The sequence below is a fragment of the Tamandua tetradactyla genome, chromosome 16, assembly GCF_023851605.1.
Source record: "Tamandua tetradactyla isolate mTamTet1 chromosome 16, mTamTet1.pri, whole genome shotgun sequence".
NCBI lineage: Eukaryota > Metazoa > Chordata > Mammalia > Pilosa > Myrmecophagidae > Tamandua > Tamandua tetradactyla.
In genome coordinates this window covers 68,297,603-68,322,475 of record NC_135342.1, presented here as the reverse complement: position 1 = coordinate 68,322,475, position 24,873 = coordinate 68,297,603, and the positions used below count along the sequence as shown (strand labels likewise).

General features: G+C 60.3%; 2 protein-coding genes across 11 annotated transcripts in view; one reads left to right on the top strand and one right to left on the bottom strand.

Annotated features, from left to right (window-relative positions):
• Positions 1–1,759, top strand: part of IL34 (interleukin 34) — a 52,574-nt gene extending 50,815 nt beyond the window's left edge. For 4 of the 7 annotated variants that reach the window (XM_077132986.1, XM_077132984.1, XM_077132985.1 and 1 more), the window contains exons 5-6: positions 841–970; positions 1,190–1,467. In XM_077132986.1, coding sequence (XP_076989101.1) covers positions 841–970; positions 1,190–1,362 — 303 coding nt within the window. In that variant the 3' untranslated portion in view covers positions 1,363–1,467. Of the gene's footprint in view, positions 1–840; positions 971–1,189 lie in introns of all 7 variants that reach the window. The other 3 variants (XM_077132982.1, XM_077132980.1, XM_077132981.1) reach the window with 2 other exon arrangements.
• A 391-nt stretch (positions 1,760–2,150) lies between these two features.
• On the bottom strand, positions 2,151–24,160 carry MTSS2 (MTSS I-BAR domain containing 2). Of its 4 annotated transcripts, none has more exons than XM_077132976.1 (14): positions 24,035–24,160; positions 19,100–19,161; positions 18,930–19,027; positions 18,088–18,172; positions 17,904–17,995; positions 17,739–17,813; positions 16,331–16,488; positions 15,862–15,969; positions 14,953–15,050; positions 13,414–13,636; positions 6,737–6,811; positions 6,201–6,377; positions 5,839–6,004; positions 2,151–5,678 (listed from the first exon to the last, which is right to left on the bottom strand). In XM_077132976.1, exons 1-14 carry the CDS (start codon positions 24,101–24,103, stop codon positions 4,927–4,929), a joined length of 2,238 nt encoding a protein of 745 aa, XP_076989091.1. In that variant the 5' UTR covers positions 24,104–24,160; the 3' UTR covers positions 2,151–4,926. The 4 variants fall into 4 exon arrangements, with proteins under 4 accessions (XP_076989091.1, XP_076989093.1, XP_076989092.1 ...); XM_077132978.1 differs by having other exon boundaries at positions 2,152–5,678; positions 13,414–13,540; XM_077132977.1 differs by having other exon boundaries at positions 2,152–5,678; positions 18,930–19,003.
• Positions 24,161–24,873: the final 713 nt, after the last annotated feature.

Sequence of the window (24,873 nt, the reverse complement as noted above, 5' to 3'; positions counted from 1 at the left end):
GAGTCCCTGCGTTCAGTTCTTCAGGGTGTGTGCGCAGGACTGGAATTGCCGGGCTGATTGGTGATTCTGTTTAACTTTTTGTGGAACCGCCAAACTGGTTTTGGAAGAGGGTCTCCTGCCCGCTGCCCTCACCTTCGAGGGTCTCCCACTGGCACAGTGGCCGCCGAGGACTCAGGCCTTCATTAGGGCATGGGGACGTGTCACTGGGCAGCTGGGTTTCTGCCGAGAGGGGGTGGGTCACGCTCTCCCACCTGTCTCCAAGCCTTTGTCTCCTGCAGGTGGTCCTCTCTGCTGAAGCCCCTCCACGCCCAGCTCAGGCCCACGATGCTTCTAGACGGGCTCTGGGCCTGCTGCTCCCCTCCCATGGCACCCACGGTGCTTCCCCCCCGCCATTTGGGCCTCAAGCATACGTTCCTTTTGGTGATGTGTTGTGAAGAGTGGCCGCCTGAGCTTGGGACTGGAGCGTCCACTCCACGCTGCCCCACAGCGTCCCCCAGCTCTGACCTGTGCAGCTACCCCCCCACTCCTGCTCCTTGGAGAAGGGCAGCGTCCCTGGGGCACTCGCATGCAGCCTCTTCATATCCTGGCTCTGCCTTCATTTTTCCAAAGCTGGGAAAAGAGAAGCCTTTGTGCTGGGCTCGGGCTCAGGGCCTCAGCTGGGGCCTCCCAGGAAGCGTGGTGCCTGCGGGGAGCAGGTGTGGGATTGCTCCCAGCCCTGGGTCACGGGAGGGCTCGTGCTCTCATGGAAGGCCCCTGGCCCCCGGCTCTCCTGGGACGGGCCTCCAGCTCTTCGCTGGCTGGAGGTGGCCCCTGTGGTCCTGAGGGTTTCCTCCTTTCCAGGATGTGGAGGTCAGCCCCAAGGTGGAAGCCATGTTGTCACCCCTGAGTGCCCCGGGCCAGAAGCTGGTGCGACCCAAGGCCCTGCTGGACAACTGCTTCCGGGTCATGGAGATGCTGTACTGCTCTTGCTGTAAGGCGCCCTGAGGGGGTGGAGGGACCAAGGTGGTGGTGGTGGGGGACAGGAGCTGGTGCCCCCCATGCCCTCTGCTCCCAGGGCTGCAGGTGTTTCTGGAAGCTGAGATGGGGCCTGGGTAGGGGAGAGGACGGTATGGAGTGGCCTGGGGGAGAAGTGTGGGGCCCCCGAGGGGAAGCTCCTGGCCGCTCTTGCAGGCTCCCTTTTCCCCTGCAGGCAAACAAAGCTCCGTCCTAAACTGGCAGGACTGTATGGCATCCCCACCTCGGGCCCTTGGTCCACAGCCCCCCTTGCAGTGTGCGGTGGCCCAGCTGTACCCCCCGTCCCAGCAGCCCCCCACCTCCTCGCCAGATGCCCAGGGACCAAGAGCTGGACCCCCCGCTCAGTGAGGCCGGCGAGGCCAGGGAGAGGCCAAGGGCTCCAGCCTGGAGCGGCCTGTGGGGGCCTTGGGAGAGGAGCGCCGAGAGAGCTCCTTGGAGGGGGGGTGTGCCAGGGAAGGGCTCGGCTGCCCCTGCCCGGACCCCACACGGTCTCACCTGGGTCCTGAGGGGCCCCGGGGACCCGAAGGCAACAGGACAGAGCCCGTGGCCCCGGGGCGCCACCGTTGCTGCCTCCCCCTGCCCGGGGCTGGTGCCAGCGGGGCCTGTGGCCGGGTCCTCGCCCAATGCCGTCTTCCAACCCGGCCGGGGGGCGCACCGAGCCCGACGCCACGCTGTGCCGAGCGGATGCCCTACTCTAGCGCCTTTTTTCTATTAAACACCCACTCTGTTTGGTTTGTTTTGACTTGCTTTACTTTGCATCTACGAGGGTGAACCTGGAGCGGGGAGCACCCCCCCAGCCCCCACTCCCCACTGCAGGGCCGAGGCTGGCCAGGTGCACGAGGTGGGGGGCAGGGGGCAGGCTGGCCGGGTGGGTCCCCCCCCTTCCCCCCCCCCCCCCCCCCCGCCCCAGGTCCGAGGTTGAGGATGTGGAAGGGGCTGTGGCTCGGCCGGTGGTGGGGCTTGAGGGCCGGCCTTGGCCATGGGCCCGGCAAACCCCTCCTGCCCAGGATCGGGGGTGGGGGGTGGGGGGGCGTGGCCCTTGCCGCCAGCAGAGACAGGGCTGGTCCATCTTAAACGCCTGGCCTAGGTGCTCCTGCGGCGTTGGCAGCTGCCACCCGGGGGGCCCCCGCACCCCTCAGCCTAGCCCGGGGGAGGGCAGGGCCGGGGCGCCAGTGAGGGAAGCAAGGGTGTTAATTACAGTACAACTTTATTAATACTGGAATCTTCACAGTGCATTTGTTACTTGTAGCAGTGACTATTTAAATCGAGGGGAGGATGGGGTGGAGGGGGGGGTTGGGCAGAGGATAATTTATCCAAAATCGACAGAAAGAAAAGAAATGATGTGGTTTAGATGGAATGGGGGTAGGGGGGGAGAGAGGGTGAGGAGGAACCGGGAGGGGTAGGCGGGGGTGGGAAAATAAATTAAAAAAAAAAAAAGGAACAAGTTAACAACAGCACCAGAAAAGTTACTCAGTCAAAAGACGCTTTTGAAAAGAATATTTCTCTGTACAAAATGAAAAGTAAAATGAACAAAAAGAAGTCCCCCAAACCAAAGTTTGTGACGCAGGGTGGCTGGCTTGGGTCTGGGGGTGAGGACAGGGCTATGAGGTGGGCACTAACTCGACGAGAGGGGGGTCGGGTCACAGGGACGGACAAGGTTATGTACAGCCCCCAGGGTGCCTGGAGGGGCGGGGGTGCTGTGCCACCACCACCCCCTTCTGGGGGAGTCCCCAGCCCACCTTCAAGTCGGCCTCAAAGCCCGGGGGCTCCCCCACTGTGGAGCCGGGGGTCAAGGGTCCCGCAAGGCTGCCTCCCTCCTCGGGGAGGAAACTTTCCCTCCCAAGACTCTGAGACCCAGACCTGGGGAAGTAGAAGCAGCGCCTGGCTGCTCCCCCTGCCCCTCATCCTCTTCTCATCACATACCCTGCCCCTTCCCCACCTGGGCACACCCCAGATGCTGCCCTGGGGTGGGGGTGGGGGTGCCAGGTGCAGCAGAAAGTCCACCCCAGGGCTCCCCGAACTGGCCACCTGCTTTCCTCACCCCTCCTGCCGCCCTCCCTTGCTGGGGCTCCCCTCCTGGTGCCCAGACCTGGGCTGGCTGGGCCCAGTGCTCAACAAGGCCCTGTGACTCTGACCTGGCAACCTGCTAAGGAATGTTTGTCAGCCCTCGGTGCGCCGCCGCTGCCGGGGCATCCTGGTTTCCCAGACCCCACCCTCCAGATCCCAGATCCCAGGCCATCTCCAGGTCATGGCCCAGCATGGAGCCTGGGGGTGGGGGGATGGGGAGTGGGGAGGGCTCAGACCCAACCCATCCATTCAGAGGAGGAAGAGCCCGCTCTCCTGCCCCCGCCCTGCAGCAGCCTTTCTCTGCTGGTCTGTGGGACCACCAGGCCCCTGCACCCTCCACGTGCCCTACCCTCACATGCTTTCACCTGCTTAGTGACCTGGGAGTCGTGCATGGAGGTGGGGGCACCTCCCCGCCTCTCTGGGGCTGCAGTGGAGACTGTCCCGGATGGCATCTCCTCTGGCAGAGTCAAAGCCAATCTCCCAGGACGTGCTCCCCCAGCCCCCTGCCGGGCCAGACCCCCGGCCTGCAGCTTGCCTGCTCAGCTCGCTGCAGACACACCTGGAGGCCAGGCCCTCGCCCCTGTAGAACCGCGTTTTGGCTATGCTCCAGACGCTGGAGAGAATAACAGCTGCTCCTCGCTTTCGGGGAGCCATTCCCACCCTCCTCTCCCTGTCGGCGCCCACCAGACCGTGGGGCCCTCCCTGGCCCTCAGACACATACCCTGCTCTGTCACCTTGCCCTCACACACAATCCTTTTCACAAAGTCAGCTCCGTTTTATTATCAGATTCATAAAATACCCTCCCCACCCCACTCACAACCCTCTACAGCTCTAGCTCCCACTTCCAAAGGGGGCCAAAACGTGACCCCAAAGGGCCACCAGAGATAGTCTCATGTGCCCAGATGAGGGCCAAACCCCTGAAAACAGGCACCCCCTCCCCCACTGTCCAGAAGACCCCCAGGGTCCCCGGACCCCTGCTCCTTTCCGAACAGCAGCCCCGCCCACCCTCCACTCTGGCCATACCTTGTGGGGAGAAGGGGACTGCAGGCTGCCTCAGGTCCCCTGAGCCTCCTCCGTGTAACCCCCCTCCCCATTTCCTCTCCGGGACTCGACTCAGGTCCCTGGGACATCCTCCACAACGCGCGAGCCTGGCCTCTCGACTCGAACCTGTCCCCCAGCCCCAGCCCACTCGCGGCGCTCTCCTACCGGGTCAGATACCCCCGCCGACCCACTGGGCGCCTGGCCTCTGTGCAGACACCCTGCTTCCCAGACACAGGGGAGCCTGGGAGAGGCAGAGAGAGGCGGTGGGAGCAGGGAGGAAAGGACACAGTTGGGGCACAGGTGAGGGGTCAGCATTTGGGGAGGGACCTGAGGCACCGCCAACTCCCGGGAGAAGCGGGGCCAGGGGAGCTTGGTTGTGGCACTGGGGACCCCAGGCCGAGTGGGGCCGGGGCGGAGAGAGGCTGGCGCTGGGCGGCTGCCTGGGCAGGGGGTGCAGGTCTGGGGCTCACTGAGATGTGGAGAAGGCAGGGCCTGCAAGGAGGAAGAGGAGGGACCAAGGAGGCAAGGGGAGGATATAACAGGCTCCCAGTTCCAGGCCCGCAGGCTCCGTCCTGGCAAGGTTGGCAAAAAGAAGTCACTTCCTGTTTAAATGCTGAAATCCAAGCTGGGTGTCTCTTTCTATAAAGTGGCTTTGCCTTGTGTGACTTAAAAAATAATAATAATAAAAGAAGCTTCCCTGGCTCTGCTCTCCTGGCGGCTCCCTCTGCGTCTCTCCTCCCTGTGCTACAAGCCTGGGGCTGCCCACCCCCCGCTGAGGCCAGAGGGGGTGGGGAGGGGGTGCCATCACAAGATGCGGGGCGCCGACCTGTCGTTGGTGACCGTCCTGCGGAGGCGCACCCCGCGCCGGATGGCCACCAGCATATCTTCCGCCGGGGGGTCGCTGGTGGCGGCGGGCGGCGGGGTGGGGGTCTCCCCGGCCGGGGCGGCCGACAGGGCGGTGGGGAAGGGGAACTGGCCCTCGCCCAGGGCGTGGGCGCCCGCCACCAGCTCCCCGAGCTTCTCCACCAGGCTGTGCCTGTTGGCTGCCAGCTGCTGCTGCTCGTCGTCGCCCTCTGCGCCCGGCACGGGGTGGCCGGCGGCCTCGGGGGATGGGCCGCCCCAGGCTGTGTTGGGCAGGCTGAGCCTCTTCGGGGAGGCCTTGGCGAGGTCCACGGCCAGGGGCGAGGCGGCCTCGTCGGTGTAGAATACGCACTCCTCGCTGCCCGCCCGCGTGGGCCCCGCGTAGCCGGGCGAGTCGGGCACGGTGGGCGTCTTCACGGGCACGATGGGAGGCCGGATGGGGATGGGGCCGGCGCTGGAGAGGGCGCGGCGCACGCTGGGCTTGGTGGAGGGCGTGCGGCGGATGGTGGCGACGCCGGGGGGCGCGCCCGTGGCCGTGGGCAGCCCCGCGGTGGAGGCCGGGCGCTTGGTCTGGATCAGGCGGCGGTAGTTCTGGGCGACGTTGCTGTTGCGGGGGATGGTGGACGACTTGTCGAACTCGGGCGGGCCCTCGCTGTCGGCGTCCCCGTTCACCGAGCAGCAGTCGTAGTCGGAGCCTGGGGGGCCGCAGGGCGGGGGGTTGGGCAGGGAGCCCAGGGCCCCGTGCGGTCTCCCCCAGCCCTGCCCCCTAGGCACCCGGGGCAGACGCCGAGCGGGCAGAGGGCTGGCACCCCGGTGGAGCCGGGCCCTGGGGGTCCCCAGCCCTGGGGAGCCTACCCTGGGAGGGGATGGTGTCCTCGGAGCAAGAGGGCGTGGTGGTCTGCGTGCTGTAGCCGCTTGAGTACTGCAGTGAGTCCCGGCTACTCTTCTGGTGCTCCAGGCTCAGGCCGCGGGTCAGCACCATGGCCAGGTCACTGGCCGCAGGGGACACTTCCTCACCGTGCTGGGGCGGGGAGGGGGCCAAGGCAGCGGGCTGAGCCTAGGCTCCCCCACACCCCCACCCCAACAAACCAGGCAGCCTAGACTCCAGACACCTCCCCCTCCCCCTCTCCCCCCCCCCCCCTTCAGGTGGTCGGAGCAGGGCAGTGTAGGAGCGAGGCCAGGGTCTGGCCGGGCTGCCGAGGCAGCTGCCTGCCTACCTTGGCTGCGATGGTGGCGGGGGACATCCGGGGGCGCAGGGTCTCCTCCCCACCTGGGCCCAGGACGCCCCCGCCGGCTGGGCTTGGCTCTGCTTCTCGGAGGAGCTCCACCCGGTCCTTCCGGCGCTGCAGGGCGGTACCGGGGGGCTGCTCGTGGGGGCCGGCCTTGGCCCAGTCCTGCGGGGATGGTGGTGGGCGGGTCAGGGCCCCACTGCTCATGGCCAGGTGCCCCCATCCCCGCCGCAGCCCCAACTCCGTGTAGGGCCGCAGGTTCGTGATGCGGCCCTATGACGCCTCAGCCCCACCAGGCCCAGGAGCAGGGCGGCAGGCTCGGGAGGGGAAGGTGCGTGTGGGGCGGAGGGGACGGGGGTGCTCACGCGGCCTGGCCCGCGGGAGCCGGCGCTGTGTGCACGAGATCTGGGTCGAGGCCGGCCCGGCCTGCAGTGCTGGCACTAGGGCCTTGGCGGGGGTGGAGTGGGGGGCGGCTGGGGACGGTGCGGAGCCGGGAGGGCCGAGCTGCGAGCGGGAGCACTGACCGCGGTGGGGGAGCTGCACTCGCTCACGGACTGGCAGGTTTCCGAGGCCTCGGAGGACGCCGAGCTGGAGGACTTCTGCCATGCCGAGGCGGGCGGCCGGGAGGAGAGAAAAGAGACCCGGTCACGGCATCGCGTGCAGCGGGAGGCCCGGCCCAGCAGCCGGCCCCGCGCCGCCCAGGGCAAGGCCCCGTGCCCGGACACTGCCCCGGACACCGCCCCGCCCAAGAACCACGCCTCTGGAGGATCAAGGACAGAGTCGCTGCCAGGGGCCGGGATGCGGTGGGCGAGGTGGGGTGGGGGCGCTTTTGGCCGAAGCGGCTGGGGGGACGTGTCACTTTTTTCTCGAGCCTGGGGGAGGCGGAGGCTGAGCGTTACATCCTGCGGCAGGATGCGCTGCCTCTTCAGGCTCTCGCAGGCAGCTGTTTTTATAAGCTGCGAGAGCAGGGGAAAGGCACGTTGGAGCGGCAGATCCGGCGGCCACGGGAAGGAGGGTCAGCTGTGCTGGTGCTGCTGGGGGAGCAGAGGAGGGCAGGGCGCGTCTGCGACCGCAGGTCATGGGGACCCGAAGTGGATGGAAGCCCACGTACGAGTGAAGGGGGGCGGTTAGGGTGGACCAGATGTCCTGGGAGGCCCTACTGAAAACAACTAAAGCCTGCAGAAGATGTAAATTATTATTATTATTTTAAAATAGCATTTCTGGGCTTAAAGAGAGTAAGGGATTCTGGCAAGGAAGGAAGGAAGCTGTCTCCAAGAGGACAAAAAAAGAATGAAGGAATTAAAACACCACAAGTAGAACAGGACAGTGAGGCCTGAGCTTATGTGGCAGGGCAGAGGGAGGGCAACAGGCAAGATGTTCCTGGAAGGGGATTGGTAGCACCTCCCCCCTCCCCAGCTCCTGTCAAATTCTCTAAGTCATCCTTGATTTGAGCCCTCAGGCTTTTTATAGATTATGATAAAGATCAAAAGCATAAAAGGAAGCAAAGCACCATAGTTGAGGCCTGAGAAGAAACAGCAAAGTTTAGATTTTCAGTAATATAATGGCTAAAAACTCAATGAAAAAAAGCATCTGGCAAAATTCAACACCCATTCATGGAAAAAAAAAATAAACTAGGACAGAAAAGAACTTTTCAGTCTGATAAAGAATATCTAGAAAATATTGATACTTTTCCCTCTGAGGTTGGGAAAAAGACAAGGTTGTCCACTAGCGTCACTTCTACTTAGCTCCCAAAGTCTTGGCCAGTGGAATAAGACAAGAAAAAGAAAAGCAAAGCAAAAGGATTGGAAAGGAAGAAATAAAACAGATATTAAGTGAAAATGCCATGACTGTATATGTAGAAAATTCAAAAGACTCTATAAATAAATTATTAAAATTAATGATTTTTTTATAAAAGGTGACTGAATATAAGGTCAATATACAAAAAAAATTGCACTTCTAAGAACCAGCAACAAATAGAAAAAACCCTAAAATCCAATCTCACTTATAATAGAAACAATAAACATCAAATACCTAAAAATAAATTCAACCATAGATGTGCAAGATCTTTACACTGAAAACTACTAAACATTACTGAAAGAAGGTGAACTCTGAAAAAACAGACATGTAATATCAATAAAAATTCAAGCAGTTTATGTGTGTGGATTTTTCTTGTTTTGTTTTGGTGGAAACAAGCTGATTTTCAATTTTATAAGGAAATGCAAAGGGCTAAAAATAAACAATGTGATACTGAAGAATAACTAAGCTAGGGGGACTTTCATGACCACATATCAAGATTTTCCACAAAGCTAAATAATTAAGATGGTATAGTACCGACCCAAGGACAACTGAGCAGTGGACAGAATACAAAGTCTAGAAACAGCCACACAGAGAAAGCAGAGAATGTGACCCATGACAGAGGCAACACGGCAACGAGTGAGTGGAGAGAAGACGGCTTTTTAATAAACTGTCTTGGGTCAATTAGATCACCATATGGAAAAAAAGGTATCTGGACCCTTACCTAACACCACATACACATACAATCAACAAAAAGGCTTTTAGAGGAAAGCAGCTTTGTGACACTGGAATAGGCAAACATTTCTCAAATGACACAAAAAGCACTAGCAATTTAAAAAATGAATACATGGGACACTGTTACAATTAAGAACTTTGGTCATTATTGATGTCCCCACTACGCCTTTAAAAAGGTACCCCACAGAATCAGAGAAGATACCTACTGAAGGACTTGTATCTATAACATGTGAAGAAGTTCTCTAAATCAATTAAAAAAAGATAGACAACTTAGTAGGAAAACGGGCAGAAGATGTGAACAGGTCCTTCATAAGAAAGAAAACCCAACTGGACTTCGAAGTACGGAAAGGTGTTCAACCTCATTTGTCAATACAGAAACCCAAATAAAAACCGCAGCACACAACCACTGTTCGCCCACGAGAGCAGCTAAAATGAAAAAGATGTAAAATACCAAGTGCTGGTAAGGAGGTGAAATAGCACATGATCTTGTTGACAGGTGTGTAAATTTTCCACTTTGAAAAACTGGTAGGACCTTCTAAACCAGAACATTCGCATATACTCAGCGATTCCACTCCCAGGAATGGGTCTAGCAGAAATGCACACACTGTTCACAGCAGCCTTATTTCTAATAGCCAAAAACCAGAAACTGCAAATGTTCACCTAGTGTTAAATAAATTGTGGTATACTCACACAATGGGTGCTAGATAATGATGAGAATGATAGGCAACTACACACAAAACACGGTGAGAAGCAGGTGTAAAGGACACATGCTGTATGAGTCCATATACAAAAAAGACAGAAAAGGCAAAACTAAAGTAGCCAGGATAGTGGGCACCTCTGGGGGTGGTAGTACGTAGAGACTGGAGGGCCTATGGGGGCTCCTGGGTGACAGTCATGCTGCTTTCTGTTCTTGCTACTGGTTACATGGGTGCTCTCAGTTCACAAAGCTTTACCAAGCAGTGTGCTCATGACATACTTTTCTGCACATACAACAATAAAAAAGTTTTCAAAAGACTCACTGGTAATGGACTGTAATGCAGAGAATAAAAAATATTTATGAACCCAGACTAGCACAAGCAAATAGCTGAATAAATAAATAAATGGAGGAGAAAGGATAGCTTTTCTTTATAGTAGAATTTCAATTAATAGATAAAGGAGAAATGATAGAAAAAGACGACCGCTACTAGACAAACACCACAGAAATAACTGTAACAGGCAGGAATCATTAACAGATGCCAAGATAAATGAGCAGAAGTGTAATGAGAAACAGGATATTTGCATAATCTCAAAGGATTCCTCTAAAAGATATTTATTAATTACAAAGGGGGGAGAAACTGGGCGGACACCATCTTAATCAAATGATCAAGGCTAAGGTTGCCAGTGATAAGACATGTCAACATCACGTGTCTGACACACTACACCAAGGAGGGTACCACACCCTTCTCTGGTTGTCCTGCCAAAAATGTATGATCTCAATCTAATTATTGGTAATTTCAGACAAACCCAAATTGAGAGGCATACTACAAAATAACAGACCAGTACTCTTCCAAAGTATCAAAATCATGAAAGACAGAGTGGAGGAACTGTCACAGACTGGAGAAGCCTAAACGGACACAGTAACTAAATGCAATGAAATACCTTGTATTGGATCCTGGACCAGAGAAAGGACATCAGTGGGTAAAAAGCAAAATCCAAGTAAACTCTGGAGACTACTTCATAGTATGGTACCAAGGTTTTGAGAATTGTTTGGTGGTTCTGGAAGAAGCTGACATCAGGGGAGACTAGCAGAAGGGTACAGCAGAACTCTGTACTCTTTTTTACAACTTTTTTTAAGCCTACATTTATTTCAAAATAAAAAGTTACAAATAAAAACCTCAGTGAGTGGGTTACATTATAAAATAGAGAAAAAATAAATTGGAAGATCTATCTGAAGAAATGATCCAGAATGCAGTACAGAGAAATAAGGAGATGGAAAATATGAGAAGAGATAAAGAAAGATAGAATGAGAAGGTCTAATACACATTTAATTGGAATCCCAGAAGGAGAGAATAGAAAGAATGAATGCAGCAATAAAGAGATAATGGATAAGAATTTTCCAGAACTAATGAAAGACATGAATTCACAGGTATAGCAGCATAAATATAGGCTTACAGAACCCAAATATACCAAGTAGAGTTAAATAAAAATAAATACAAAACTAGACATATTGTAGCAAAACTAAAGAGAAGATAAGTGATCAGGGAGAAAAGTTAGATCACTCAGAAAGGGGCAAACATTTGGTTGATAGCAGACCTTTCGACAGTAACAACTGCGGTCAGAACAAAATGGAAAAATATCTTCACAGTGTGGAGAGAAAATAACCATCACTCCAGAATTGTGTCTCTAGCAAAATTAATTTTCAAGAAAGAGGAAAAAAAATAAAGCATGCTTAAATATAAAAGCTAAATTTACTACTACAGACCCATTCCAAAGGAACTTTGGAAGGATGTACTTATTTCAGAAAGAAGGAAAATGATTTTAGAGAGAAGGTCTGAGATGCAAGATGAAATGATGAACAAGGAAATGTATAAATGCTGGAGTAAGTCTAAAAAAGCACTGTATATATAAAGTAATATTAATGATGCTATTAAGAAGAAAAATGTCTAATTTGTACTTGTTATAAAAAAAGAGGAAACTAAAATACAATAGCTTATAGACTGGGAGGGAGGAGGGGACTAAAGTTGAAATATGTCTAGACCCCTGAATTATCCTGAAGGTGGAGTTGTGACTTTGCTAACCTTGTATAGTGAAATTTCAAAGTTAGCTTGAAAAGAATATAAATAGAGCATAACTTACAATCCAGCAGAGAGGAAATAATGGGGAAAGAAAAAAAAAAGGCAAGGAAAGAGAAATAAGAAACACAGGAAAAGCAAAATAGAAAGAAAAAAATAATTCCAAATAAGTTAGTAATCATAATAAATGCAAATGGACTACAAATGCTAATTAAAAAGAGACTGTCAGATTGGATAAGGAAAGTAAGTTTAGGCATATGCTGTTTACAAGAGACTCATCTAAAACATAAGGATACAGTGAGTTTAAAAGAAGGGGATTGAAAAAATACAAATATTGGCCAGACTAAAGCTCAGATAGCTGTAGTAATGTCAAACAATATAGCCAGATAGAAAGCATTATAAAGAACAGAGTAGGTCAGCTACCTCATGGTTGAAGATTCAATTCACTAGAAGATTTAACACTTCTAAACTTGTGTGCATCCATAAAACATCCTCAAATATTCAAAGCAAATCCTGATAGAACTATAGGGGAGAAAGGGACAAGTCCTCCACTTCCCTATTACTGGTGGGTTAAGCAGACAGGAATGAATGGGAAATGAGGTCGAGATGGCGGGTGTAGATGACAGCTCTGCTGAGAAGTTCTGCTGAGAAGGAGATCGGGTGGCTGAGGAGGGTGTAAGGGCAGGGGAGCACTTCCTAAGATGGATGAGATGCCAGAGCATGCCTGTGTCATGACGGGAATGAGAACCCGGCAATGCGGCGGGGGGGAACCCTCGGGTGAGAGCGCAGGGGCAGTTAGAGCAGTGAGCATGCTGTGAGCACACCGCCCCTGGGCCTGCTTCCAGGGCGGGCCCGGAGAGGGGAACATATGCAGGTGGGACTGTGGATCTGGCTGTGGGAAGATGAGGGAGTTTTTGTGTGATGACTTCTAGCTTCTCCAAGGTAGGGTCAGGGGCTGGGGTCAGGGACGGAGGCATCTAGGAGCAGGATGCCCGCCCTGACCTGCAGGGCATTCCTGAGCTGCATGGCAGGCACACACCTCTCTGAACACAAACACATGGGAACTTCCCTGACGCACACACGCATGACAATTCCACAGGCCGAGGACCTGACAATCACACAGCTCCCCGGCCCCCAGCACTTAGCACAGGCTCACTGACGCCCAGGTGGGCTTGCTCATCCTACACACATCAGGCGTCCAGTGCACGGAGAACACGCCGTGCCTCCCCCCTCTGCCCCCACCCATGGGAGCCCCACTGTCAGGGCAGGCCGACACTCAGCAGACCTCGGGCTGGGGAGGGGCAGGGGAAGCAGGCTCAGAGGGAGGAATTCTGCCCTGAACGGCCTGCCTGGCCGCCCACAGCCTCCGGGAATGGACAAGCAGGGGGGCCACAGTAGAGGACAAAGGGAGCTGGGAATGCGTGCCTGGGGTGGGGGGATGGGGTCTCCCCTGGGTGTGGGGAGCCTGGTTGGGGGGTTACTAAGGAGATGCTGGGGCCAGTCTCTGGTTTTCGAGCATGCTGGCCCAAGTGTGGGGAAGAGGGAAGATGCCTACCGATTCTGGAACATCACCCTGTGACCCCCAACACCTCACGCAGGGGGAGGGCCGCCAGGGGCCAGAGCTGGCAAGCTGCCCTCCCACAGCTCCTATGGGAGAAGGGGGCAGGCCGAGGGGCCACAAAAGCCCCCACTGACACTGCCTCAGCCTGACCGATGAGCGGCTCTAAGACCCCCTTAGCCTCGAGGTGGGAAACCCAGGTGGTCCCCACGGCGGCAGCAGCACTGGGGACCTCCAGGCACCTTGACAGCAGTGGGGGGGGGGGGTTCCACACTTGGATTTCTCATGGCCGGTACCAGGCCGCAGCAGCCCCCGCCAGGTGGTTCTCCCGGGGCCCCCTCACCTGGCTGGTGATGTCTGAAGGCATGGGCGAGGGGGGCTTGGAGTAGGGGGCGTCCTGGGAGACGAAGCCAGAGTCGTGGGAGGAGACGCTGGAGAGGCGGGCGGTGGCGGTGGCTGGCTGCGCCAGGCTGCGGTAGCGACAGGTGGAACTGGGTGAGTATGTTTGGGTGCCCCCAGGCCATGGGGCTCCGCCACCCTTGGCACTGCTACTGCTGCTGGGGGCGCTGGGGGAGTGAGGGAGGGGGGCACGGCAGCCAGACAGGCAAACACAGGGGTGTGTGTGGAGGGGAGGGTGACAGACGAGGGTGGGGGAGAGAGGTGAAGGGCAAAGGAAGGAAAAGACAACGTCAGACTACAAGGTTCTGAGACCCATGTGCCGCCGAGGAGCTGGGGTCCGGGGCAGCAGGCCGGCACTGCCCCCCAATGCCCCAAGCCCAGGACAAGACAATGTCTTTGTCTACTCCTCTGCCATTAAGAACTGCAGTCCTTAGGTTAATGGTGGGGAAACTGAGTCTCCAAGGGTCAGACAGTTCCCCAGTCGGGCTGGAACCAGACACTAGCTCTGATTTCTCCACGTCTGACACTTGCCATCAGATCCTAACTGAGTCCCAGCATGTGGCACAGTTCTGGGCTCCCCCAACCCCCTCACCTCCTCCAGGCCCTGGGAACTCACACCCACAGCTGATGGGGTCCCCTGGGTGGTGTTTCTGGCAATGAACGTGACCCTGAAAGCCCTTGGCCCACCTCTGGCCATGGGTCAGCCCCTGCAGTCAACTGTTCCTCCTAAGGTGGCCGTCTACCCCGGGTCTCAGGAGCCCCCAGCAGGCCTGGACTCTCCCTCCCTGCAGGAGCGGCCAATTGCTGTGTCCAGTCCAAGGGGGTTCTGGGGAGAGGGGTACCTGGCACAGAGCAGGGAACTGGGTCTGTGCTCCCTGCCCTTCCCACCTAAGGAAGGGGCTGCTGGCTCTGAGGCTATCCCCTGGCCTCTCCCTGACTCTGAGAGATCTCAGGGGCCAGCTCGGGTCAGGCTTCCAGCCCGTGGCAGCTGCCCAAGCACCAGCTCTCAGGAACCAGCCAACTGGGGTTGGCCTCAGCACATATTCCCAGAAGCCTCCACGTCCCTCCCTGGTCTTAGACTATTTCCCTAGACTCTTAACTTTTCCCTTAGAGCCGAGTGGTTAAACACTGGGACTTGGCAACAGTACTATCCTCAGTTTCCCTCCTGTGAGATGGCAACACTACCATATGGTGGTGCTAAGATTCAATGAAACAGATGTAAAAAGGACTTGGCGTGGAGCCTGGTACACAGTTAATGCTCCATTAATAAACCTACTTCTCTCTCCCCATCCCATCCCAACAAATGCCCATGTCAGCAGCACTCAAAGTCATCGGGGCATATTTTTTCCTCTATACTTACTTGCAAATTCCCTGCAGGATGTAGGACTTGTGTGAATTCTGGGGCCCTAAACCGATTTTTGAGGTGGCTGGTGGTGGGTGTGTTCCCCCTTCCCTCCCCAGACCCCTGGGACTCCCTGCTGACCTGCACATGCTGGACTTGCGGGAGCTTGAGCTGCTGGGCGACGAGGGCGGGGTCTGGTAGGACCAGCTGTAGTCCGAGCCCTTCAGGTCTTTGATCACCTGGACGGGGTCATGGGCGCGGGTTACCAGAGGCAGCCCCTGGCCTGCAGGGAGCCCTGTCGTGTCCCCAGGGCCCCGGGGAAGTCACATGACTCTCTTTCCCCTTGTAATCGGGCCCCAGGAAGTGGCCCAGGAGCCTGAAGCTCCCCCCAGCCTTTCCCTAAAGCAGGCTCCTTCCGCAGGACAGCCACAGCACGGCCAGGGGCCGGGGGAGGGTCGCTGGGGAGACCCGGCCTCTCCGGATGGCCAGGCCCCCTCGGCTCACACACACTGAGCATGGATCTGAGCCTTGCCCTGCCAGGGCAGGACGTGGGAAAGGCCTGTGTGTCAAGGCTCCGTGTCACAGGTAGAGGAGCCAGCAAGACTGGCCACAACACCAGGGGTTTCAGATCTGGCTCTGCTGGGTGACCTCAGGCAAGTTACTTGGCCTCTCTGTCTCTGTGTTTCCTGTCTTGGGGACAGTTGGGACGACTCTGGGAGATGACCCATGGAACGTGTGTGGCCCTGTGCTGGCACCTGGGAATGTCTCATGGGCTGTGGGAGTAGGGTGCTGGGCGAGGTGGGCAGGGGTGCCTGGGTCTGGGCACCCTGGTGGTGGCTGTGGGCACAGAAGGAAGATTCAGGGCCCAGCCCCCTCAGAGCCAGACTTTCACCCACCTGCAGGCCCCTTTATGTGGGCTGCTGCCCCTGGTGGCCCATGGTGGGTGTCGGGATGGGTCCACTGCCCCAGCAGCTCCCCCAAGCACTGTCCCCAACCAAGGGCTGGCCCTCCATGCCCTCCACCCCAGCCCTGGCCCGGGGCTGGCCGCACCTGCTCGCTGGCGGGGGGCAGCTTGTGGGGCTCTGCGGTCAGCACGGCCAGGTCATCGATGATGCCCTGCAGATGGGTGATCTCGCCCAGCATGGTCAGCTCACCGTTCTGGGGGAGCAGCGTGTCAGGCCTCCTTGGGCCTCCCCTCCGCCACCCTGTCCCCTGGGCCCGTGCTGCCTGGCAGCCTGCACGGCGGTCGGTCCGGAGCCGGTGGGCCCATGCTGCCCGTCAGTGCACGGGCTGCGGGACCTGCCTCTGGGCCGCGGGCATGGAGGGCAGCGGGCCTAGGATCCAGGAGAGCTGGCCTTTCTTGGAGGTCAAAAGGTGAACCCTGGGCCCCGCCCCACCCGCCGGGGCCGCCGAATCCTCTAGAAGAACCAGTGGCCGACAGTTTCCAAGTCCCGCGTCCCAGTGCTCGCTAGCCCCTGTGCCTCTAGCCCACCCCCGGCGAAGGCCCCGCGGCACCCACCACCACAGGCTGCAGGAAGGCGATGAAGGTGCAGAAGCGGCCGCGCTCCTCGATCAGGGCCCGGCGCACCGCCTGCTTCTCTGTCTCCTCCAGCAGCAGGTACATGTCGTTGACGTCCTGCAGGGCGCTGTCCAGCTGGGGCTGCAGGTCTCCTTTCCCTGGAGGGGGTGGGGAGGAGAGGCCGTGCTGGGGACGCTGGCCCGGCTCACTGCCCCGGTGGCTCGGGCCCCGCGTGGTATCCCTGGCCAGGGGGCCGGGCGCTGCCCTGGATCTGGGCACCGGCGAGGGCAGCCAGGACTCTGGGGGCTCTTGAGGGGCTGATCCCACCAGAGTAGGCAGAGAGGACAGACACAGACACAGACACATAGGAAAGATCCAAAGCTGTGGGTGGGCAGGCCGAGCCCTGGAGCACTGGTGATTGTGTGGGGCCCAGCTGGGGCCCCCACAGCGGCGGAGACTTCCACCTGAGGAGACCCTCACCTCCCAAGGGACGGGGCCCCTCACCTTGCTGGGTGGTGTGAGCTGGGGTGGGGTGGAAGCAGGGTACAATGTGAGGGCTCGGTCATGGGCCACATCACCGGAGCTGTGGGGCTCAAGAGAGCTAAGGGCTGGGCCTTGGGGGGCAGGAGGGACCCCCATTCAGTTGAGGGAGCGATGCACAAAGACAGCAACACAAAGAAGCAGCGAGAGAAACAGAAAGAAGCGAGAGGATGATGTGGGCAGAGAAGGATGAGCTGGGAAGTGGGCGGCAACGTGGAAGGAATCTGGACTGGCCTGGTGGGGTGGGACAGCCGGGGCCTGCGTCCCCCGTCCCGCTGCCCCACCCCCTTGGCCTAGCAGACTGACCCAGCAGTGGCCCCGGGACTCATTTTTGGTCAGGGGCCCCTGGAGCCCCAAGGGGACTGTGCCCCAGGCCCCTCCCTCGCTGGACTGACTGCCTTCCTTGCTCCTCCTTGGTCTTGAGAGGTTCCTTCCAATGGCCCTGAGCTGGGGGAGACAGACAAATGCAACAAGGACCGGAGGAGCAGCTGAAGGGAGGAGCAGCTGAAGGGAGGAGCAGCTGAAGGGACGGATGTTTGACTTACCAAGTAGCTCTACAGGAAGGATGTGGGAGGAGGAGAGGAGGAGAGACAGAGAAAGAATGTGTGAAAGACAGCCGGATGGACAGGCACTCCTGGGGTGGGGACAGGTGCCTGGTGGCCCCCTCAGGCACCTGGCCCAGGACTGGGGTGGGTGCGGGGCAGCTCCCTCTATCCCACCCAGCTGGTTGGAAGGGTCCTGGGTTGGGAACAAGGCCCCTCTGTCCAGGATGATACCCTGAGGTGCCCCACTGGGCAGAGGGGGCAGCCAAGGGGGGGGGGTCCCCCCAGGGCTATGCTTCCAGGGGCTGCTCTGGGCCCAGCCCTACCTTTGCGTGCTTTCTTCTGCAGCTTCAGCGTATCTGACGATTTCTTCTTGATCTCATGGCGGGCTCGCTTGTACTCTGTGCAGAGGGAGACAGAAGAGTGCATTAATGGGCTTCTGGTGGAGCTTTTGGGGGTCAGGTGAGCCCCCGCCGGGACCCTGCCCCCACCTTTTGCGTGGTCCTTATCCAGCTGGTTGGCCGACTTCTTCCAGTCCTCGATGCGCTCCTGCAGCGGGTTGATGAGGCTCTCCAGCAGCGCGCTGTAGGCGGGGCGCGTCCGGGTCAGGGGCCACCTGGGTTGGGGTGGGGGTTCTTCCGCCACCGTCCCCACCCACCCGCCTCGCCCACTCACTTGGTGAACTGCCGCAGCTTGGTCTCGATGCTGCGGTGGCGCATGCACATGCGCGTGAGTGCAGAGCCGATGTCTCGCGTGGCCCCTGGCAAGGCAAACGCGCGGCGTGGGGACCGGCCCGCCGGGGGCCTCTGCAGTGCCGGCCTGCAGCCACGAGGGGGCGCGCCGGCCCGCCAGGCTCTCCGCCCCCGCCCCCGCCGAGCCGCCAGCCGCACTACAGCAGGGCCGCTCTTGGCCGGCCCCTGCGGGCGGGTGGGGTGTTATCGTTCTTCAATATTTACGCAGCTTCTCATTCGAGCCTGGACCAAGGCCCCGCCCGTCCCGGCCATTCCAGCCTTCTGCAGCTGCGGGTGCTCTGGTGGTTAGGCCGGGAGCCATCCCACCCCCCTTGCCCCGCAACTGTCGAAGGCCAGAGCCAGACTGTCCAGGGAGGAAACATCAAATATCTCCCCCAGTGTGTGCACAGACGCAGGCGTGAGGGTACAAACCTGAGTCCACTGCCCCGTGTCCACGCCACCCACAGGAACAGGGGCTCTGGGTCCCTGCTGCTGAGATGCTGCCCCCCCCCCCCCCAGGAGCCCTCACCTGCCCCCTCAGGCTCTCAGAGGGGCAGATGGGGGTGGGCGGAGGGTGGGAAGAAGCCACAGTCACATTCCCTGTGCAGAGGGTGGACAACTGGCTGGGAGTTGCAAGAATGGAGGCCCCCACAGCATCCGTGTCAGCGCTCAGCCACCCCTGCCTGTACGCCTCTCCCCAGCCAGCCCACTCCGCCGGGGAGCAGGACTCTGGGCTGGTGCCTCCTCCCTGGCCCACACCCCACCGCCAGCCACACCCTGCCCCACCTCGGGTGTTGGTGGCCATGTCGGCCACTTTCTGGAAGGCGTCCAGGAAGGCCACAGCAGCCAGCACAGTGGTCCTGGGGAGACGGACAACGCCATGGCTGGGGAGAGCACTGTCTTCTCTTCCTCCACCCCCCCCGCCCCGCCCTTGCCGAGCACCCAGGGAGCCTCACCTCAGCTGGGAGTGCAGCTTGGTGGCCTTGGAATTGAAGTCCTCCCAGATGGGGTAGGAACTCTACCGGGGCGATAGGAGAGGAAGTGAGACTCTGTGGGGGCTGCAGGGCTCCACCCTGGCTGGGCTCCCCACACGCCTCCAGCCTGGACTCTGGAAGCTCCCGGAGTGCTCCCCAGGAGATGGGTGAGCACGAGGAAGGCCTGGTCCTGGGGACAGGACGTCGGTCCTACTGTCTACAGTCTGTGGCCTTTCAGTTCTATTCTCCTTTGGGGAGGTGGGAAACAGTGAGTGGCAGGCCCTGTCTCCTGTGCGCTCTGATGGGGGGATCTGTTCCCAGGAGACACACGTGGAGGCTGGTGAGCAGTGATGTGCCCCGGAAGCCATGCCAGCCTAGTCCGCCATCCCAGGCCAGCGGCAGTGGTCCCAGGCCTGAGGAGGCTGTGCTGCTGCGGGGCTCGGCCAGCTTGCGGGGGACAGCTAGGCCGCGGGCTGAATGGAGCCTTGTGCGGCCAACAGAGCCACCCTTCTCCACCCCCTGGCCCTCCCCCCCTCCTGGGGAAACAGTGTGGCCTTTATCCCCGCCTGGCACGAGGCTCCAAATTGGGAGGGGGGTTCCCAGTAGGGCGGTCGGGCTCCTGGCGACCGAGCTGTCCAGTCTGACTACCGGGTCCTGGGGAAACCACAGTCTTGGCCCAAGGGCCTGGTGGAGGCCTTGGTTCTTGGGGTGGGGAGGGGGGGTTGGCTGGACTAGCAACACCCCAGCCCCAACGGGCTCCTGACCCATGCAGGATGGGGCACCGGGGATGGGGTGTTGCCCAAGGGAAGGGGAAGGCAGAGACCCTGGCCCCAGGGAAGAGTGAGCCTCCAGGGCTGCTCTGAAGAGGGCTGGGTGGAAAGGGGACACGGCAGCCTTGGGGACACACACCTCTCCTTCCAGGCTGGCCAAACCCGGGCCCACGGAAGGCAGACATCTGGGCCAGGCAGGCCAGTGTGGGTTGGGGAGGCGTGGCTCAGGGTGAAGGGGTCTGGGAGGTTGTCCGGGGTGGACCCGAATTGCTGACCCATGCTTTGGTAGCATGAGGAATACCTTCCGAAAGGGGGCCACTTCCACACCCCGCCCCTCCCGGCCCCGAAGCCTAGCTGGGCCTCCGGGAACCTTCTTAGCCCCTTCAGCTCCCCTCAGCAGCCCCCGAGGGGTCCACCCCGGACAACCTCCCAGACCCCTTCACCCTGAGCCATGCCTCCCCAACCCACACTGGCCTGCCTGGCCCAGATGTCTGCCTTCCGTGGGCCCAGGTTTGGCCAGACTGGAAGGAGAGGTGTCTGTGTTCCCCATTTGCTCTGCTGACGGAGCTGCTTGGCCTGGTGGGGGCCCAGGCTTGTCATCCTGTGCCAGTCCCTGCAGTCTCAGGGAGCAAGGCAGAGCTGGAAGAGCTGGGAGAGCCAGGGCCCTGCCCACTTAAGGCCCCTGGGCTGATGGCCCACCCTCTCAGCCTCTACCCCAGCCAGGATCAGTCCGTCCCAGACCTTCTCGCAGTGGCTCTCCCAGTGGGTAGGGGAACAGGACAGGTTGTGAGGGAGGCCAGATCACCTTTCCTCTCAGTAGAAGGATTCAGGGAACCTCAGTCTCTAAGGATCTGGGATCCCCCACTCTTACCCCTAAAAAGCCTAAAAAGTCATAAAAGATTCCAGAGAGTCAAGTTAGGAGCTTCCAACTCTTAAAGCAGCCCCAGCTGAGAGACAAGGAGGGTGAAGCAGGGAGCGGGAGCAGCCTGGGCCCCAGGGAGAGCCATCCTCAGTGGGCACCTGAGCCACACCCCCAACCTGGGCCCGGGCCCGCCTCTCCGCTGGAAGGCTGGTTCATTCCTAGCATGGCTGCTGCTGGTCAGGTGCTGCTCGGGGGCTAAGCCCTTCCCTGGGTGACCTCACAGAAGCCCGACCATCCCCATGCCTCATGGATGAGATGGACACTTATTCTCCCCATCTTACAGATGAAGATACTGAGGCTCACACAGGTTCACTGACTTGCCTAAGGTCATGAAGTGGCAGGGTTGGGATCTGAACCGTGTCAGAGTAGACACTGGCAGGGTGGGGGTAGGGTCCCTCTACTACACCTACTTCTGAGGGTGCAGGGTGACAGGAGCCTGGATAGCACAGAAGGGGGGTGGGTGGCAGGCTCTGCTCTGCCCCCAGCACCATAGGCTGCTCTGGACGGGGGTGGAGTGGTGAGTTGCCTGGCACCAGAGGTGCCCAAGTAGGTGGGGCCAGGCACGGATGAGGAGGGTGGCCCTTGGAGACCCTGTCCCCTGCCTGGGTGGCTGGCTGTGGTACAGACGGGGGCTGTGCAGGCACACAGCCCTGTGTCCACCTCCAGAACCAGGGCCTTTCTCGGTGACCCTGGGCAAGAGTCCCCTCTCTGAGCCTGTGCCCCACCTGGGAGGCAGGCTAGGGGCAGCACCTACCTCACAGGCCAGCGTGGAGGTGGGGGAGGCCCCAGGTGGAAAGTGCCTGCACATGCTAAGAGCTCAGTGAGCGCTGGCTGAAGGGTGAGAACCCACAGTCTGCCTCTGCCAGGAGCCCCTGCCACCTGGCTGGGGCTGACGTGCCCTGTGTGAGACTCCCTGCTCTTGAGGGAGTGGGCAAAGATTCTGACCCCATTTTCTGGTTGGGGCAGTGCGAGGTGGAAGCCCCATTTGCTCTGCTGACGGAGCTGCTTGGCCTGGTGGGGGCCCAGGCTTGTCATCCTGTGCCAGTCCCTGCCCCTCTCTGGGTACCCTGGCATCTGACCTGAGGTGAAGAGGATACGGAAGGCAGGGAACGTTCCTGAGTGCTCCCTCTCCACCCCTAAGCCTCGGGGTGCCCTCGTCTGGATCCTCCAGGACCCCGGGGTAGCTCAGGAACTGCACCGACCCTGCCACCCCTCACTCAGACTGGGGTCCAGGGAAGCCTGCCCTGGGCCTATGGCTGCCCATCTCCCCAGCCTGGCCAGCCACCTGGCTGCCCCATTGCCTCTCTACGGGAGCCCACTCAGGCCACCACGGGAAACTGCCAGAAGCTGCTCCCACGGTCCAGGTGGTCAGTGCCCAGGTCCCTTTCTCTGCCCCCAGCCAGAGGCTCCTGAACATGCACAGGCATCAGCGGCAGGAAGACAGGTACTAGGTGGCATCCCAGGTGGAACCTGTCCCATTTGTGCCTTCATGTGTCAGGAAATCCTGCCTCATGTCTAACCTGAATCTCTGGCTACCACCTTGGCCCATTTCCTTCTCTCATCCCAAAGTTCCTTGCAAATTGCCCGGGGAAGGAGGGAGATAGTTCTATGCTTTTCTGAGTGAAAGCTACTGCCTGTTCTTCGCAGCGTTTGCCACAGGCCATGGGAGGGTGGGAGTCGGGGGAAGGTCTCACCCTCAGCCAGCTGGGGAGGTGGTCTGGGGAGGGAGGTCTGGGCTGCTTGGCCCCAAGAAGGGACCCTGGTGTCAGGGCTGTGATGTTCACAGGAAAGGACTTCTGGGGGTCTCCAGAGGGGATCTGGAGGTGGAGTTATCAGGGATGGAGGTCTCAGGGGTCTGCTCCATGCCAGGGGCGGGGAGCACTCACATGCTGCTTACCCAGGAGCTCTGGCCAGGCTGGCCTCCTCCTAGGCAGGGGACAGGATCTGGTAGCTGCCTCTGGCAGGACTGGAGCCCCTACCTCTGGCCTGCCTGCACCCCACCCCACCCCCCAGGCCTGGCCTGGCCCTGTGGGGCTGGTCTCCCTGGGGTGTGGGGTGTTTCCTCCCAGGCCTGCCGTGTCACTGTGGGGCTCTGGGTTTGTACCTGGCGGTGCGTGACTGGCTGTGGGGGTGGGGCTCTCAGGAGTTCCTGCTGGGGCCCCAGTTCTTTCCCTGACTCTGCCCTTGCCCCAAATCCGGCCTCTTCATCCCAGGCCCAGGAAGGAGCACCGGGACGTCTGAGGAAAAAGGCGACCCACATCTGGTCACTAGAGCTGGGTCAGCCCTGGCCTCTTGGAGGGGTGCGATCCCCCCTCCCCTGTTCCTCTGGATGAACAATGAGGGTCGGGGCAGGGTCCAGTGGTCTCCTTAATGACCTTGAGCCATTCCTGGGCCTCAGTTTCCCTGACCCTGTGAGCCAGGAACCCGTGGCCTGCTCCAGCCTGACCTTGGGCAATGATGGCGGAGGGGTGGAGGGTTGGAGGAGAGAACCTGGGTGGGGTGATGGGGTTGGGAAGGGGCTCCCTTGGGGGTGCCCACCGACCCCAGCCTTTCCCCTTCCTCCTCCCAAGGTGCGAGTAGAGGTGGACCCCGGGGGTGGGCGGGACCTCGGTCCGGGGAGGAGGTATGGGGTTCCCTGGGCTCGTGGGGGGAGGGGCTGGGGCGGCAGTCGCAGGGTCGGGCGCAGAGGCCGGCAGGGAAGGAGTTAACGGTTCTCGGCTTTATTATTTTCCCCGCTTTGGCGGTGACAGCATTGTCTGGGCTCCAGGGCCGCAGTGGGGGGCGGGGGGTGGGATGCTGGTGGAAGGGGGCGGAGGCCGCCGAGACCCTGGACTCCTTCAAGGGGCGCAGGGTCGCTCCCTGGAGCCCAACCCCAGCGGCTGGGGGATGGTCTGGGCTGCGGGAAACCCGCGTGTGCGGAGCTCGGCACGCGACCCACGGGGGTGCGGCGACCCTGGCCGCCTCGGGCACCGCACAGACACCCCGACCCACCGGCACCCAGTACCTCCCCAGGCGGGCGCCCGGAGCCAGGGGCGCACAGCTGAGGAAGGCAGGACACGCTCAGACAAGGACACACAGACACCGCGGCGCACGGACACAGCGGGGCCCCGGCTGCCCTCGCCACGCGTCCCCAGGGGCGACACGCACCCGCGCGCTCGGCCGGGCGGTCGGGCCGGGGCCGCCGTGGCCCGTCCCCCGCCGGCCCCTACGCGCCGCGCCCGTTACCTTCATGTCGTTGACGATGGCCTGAAAGAGCCCGCCCAGGGCGCCGCACTCCTTCTCCGCCGTCTCCATGCTCGGGCCGGGCCGGGCGGCGCTGGCAGGGAGGCGGGGAGCCGCGGAGCCGAGGGAGCCGGGCCGCGGCGGGCTCTCGCTCCGAGGCCGGGCCGGGCCTCCCCGCCGCGCTCAGCGACCGGCCGCTCCGCGCTCGGGGGTCGCGGACCGCCGGCGGGCGGCGCGGGCCATGTCGCTGCGGGGCTGGCGGGCGGCGCGGGGGGCGCGGCGCGGGCAGCTGGCGGCGCAGCCTGGGCGCGGGGACTGGAGCGGCGGCGGTAATCCGAGCCGCCGAGGCTCGGGTGTCACGTGGGCGCGGCGGAGGGGGAGGACCGCGGGCGGGGGGAGGCGGCGGGAGGGGGCTGTGGGAAAGGCCGAGCGCGCGCAGGCCCGGGCCCGGCCCGCAGGCTGGGCTTTGGAATCCGAGCCCCGGCGCGGCCGGACTGGTCGGGCGAGCGGGGCGCCACCGCGGGTCGGGGGCGGCGCTGGGGCGGGGCCCGCCCGGCCGCCCCGCGGGAGGGGGATCTGCTTTGGGTCCCGGCCCGGCGGTAGGGGCTCAGCCTGCGGCCCGCGGGTTTCCCGCGCTTTCAGCCAATGGGCGGTGGGTAGCGACCCCTGCGTGGCGGCGGGAAGGGGTCCTCCGGGTGCGTCCCCGGGACACGGACACACCACTCAGAGCAGGGGCGCAGGGCGTCCTGGGGCCGCCTGCCTTGGGACGTTTCATCCCACGCAGGGGAGCGCGCTGACCCTCCTCCATGAGTTCTGCGGCTCCTTTTCCAACCGGTGCAGAT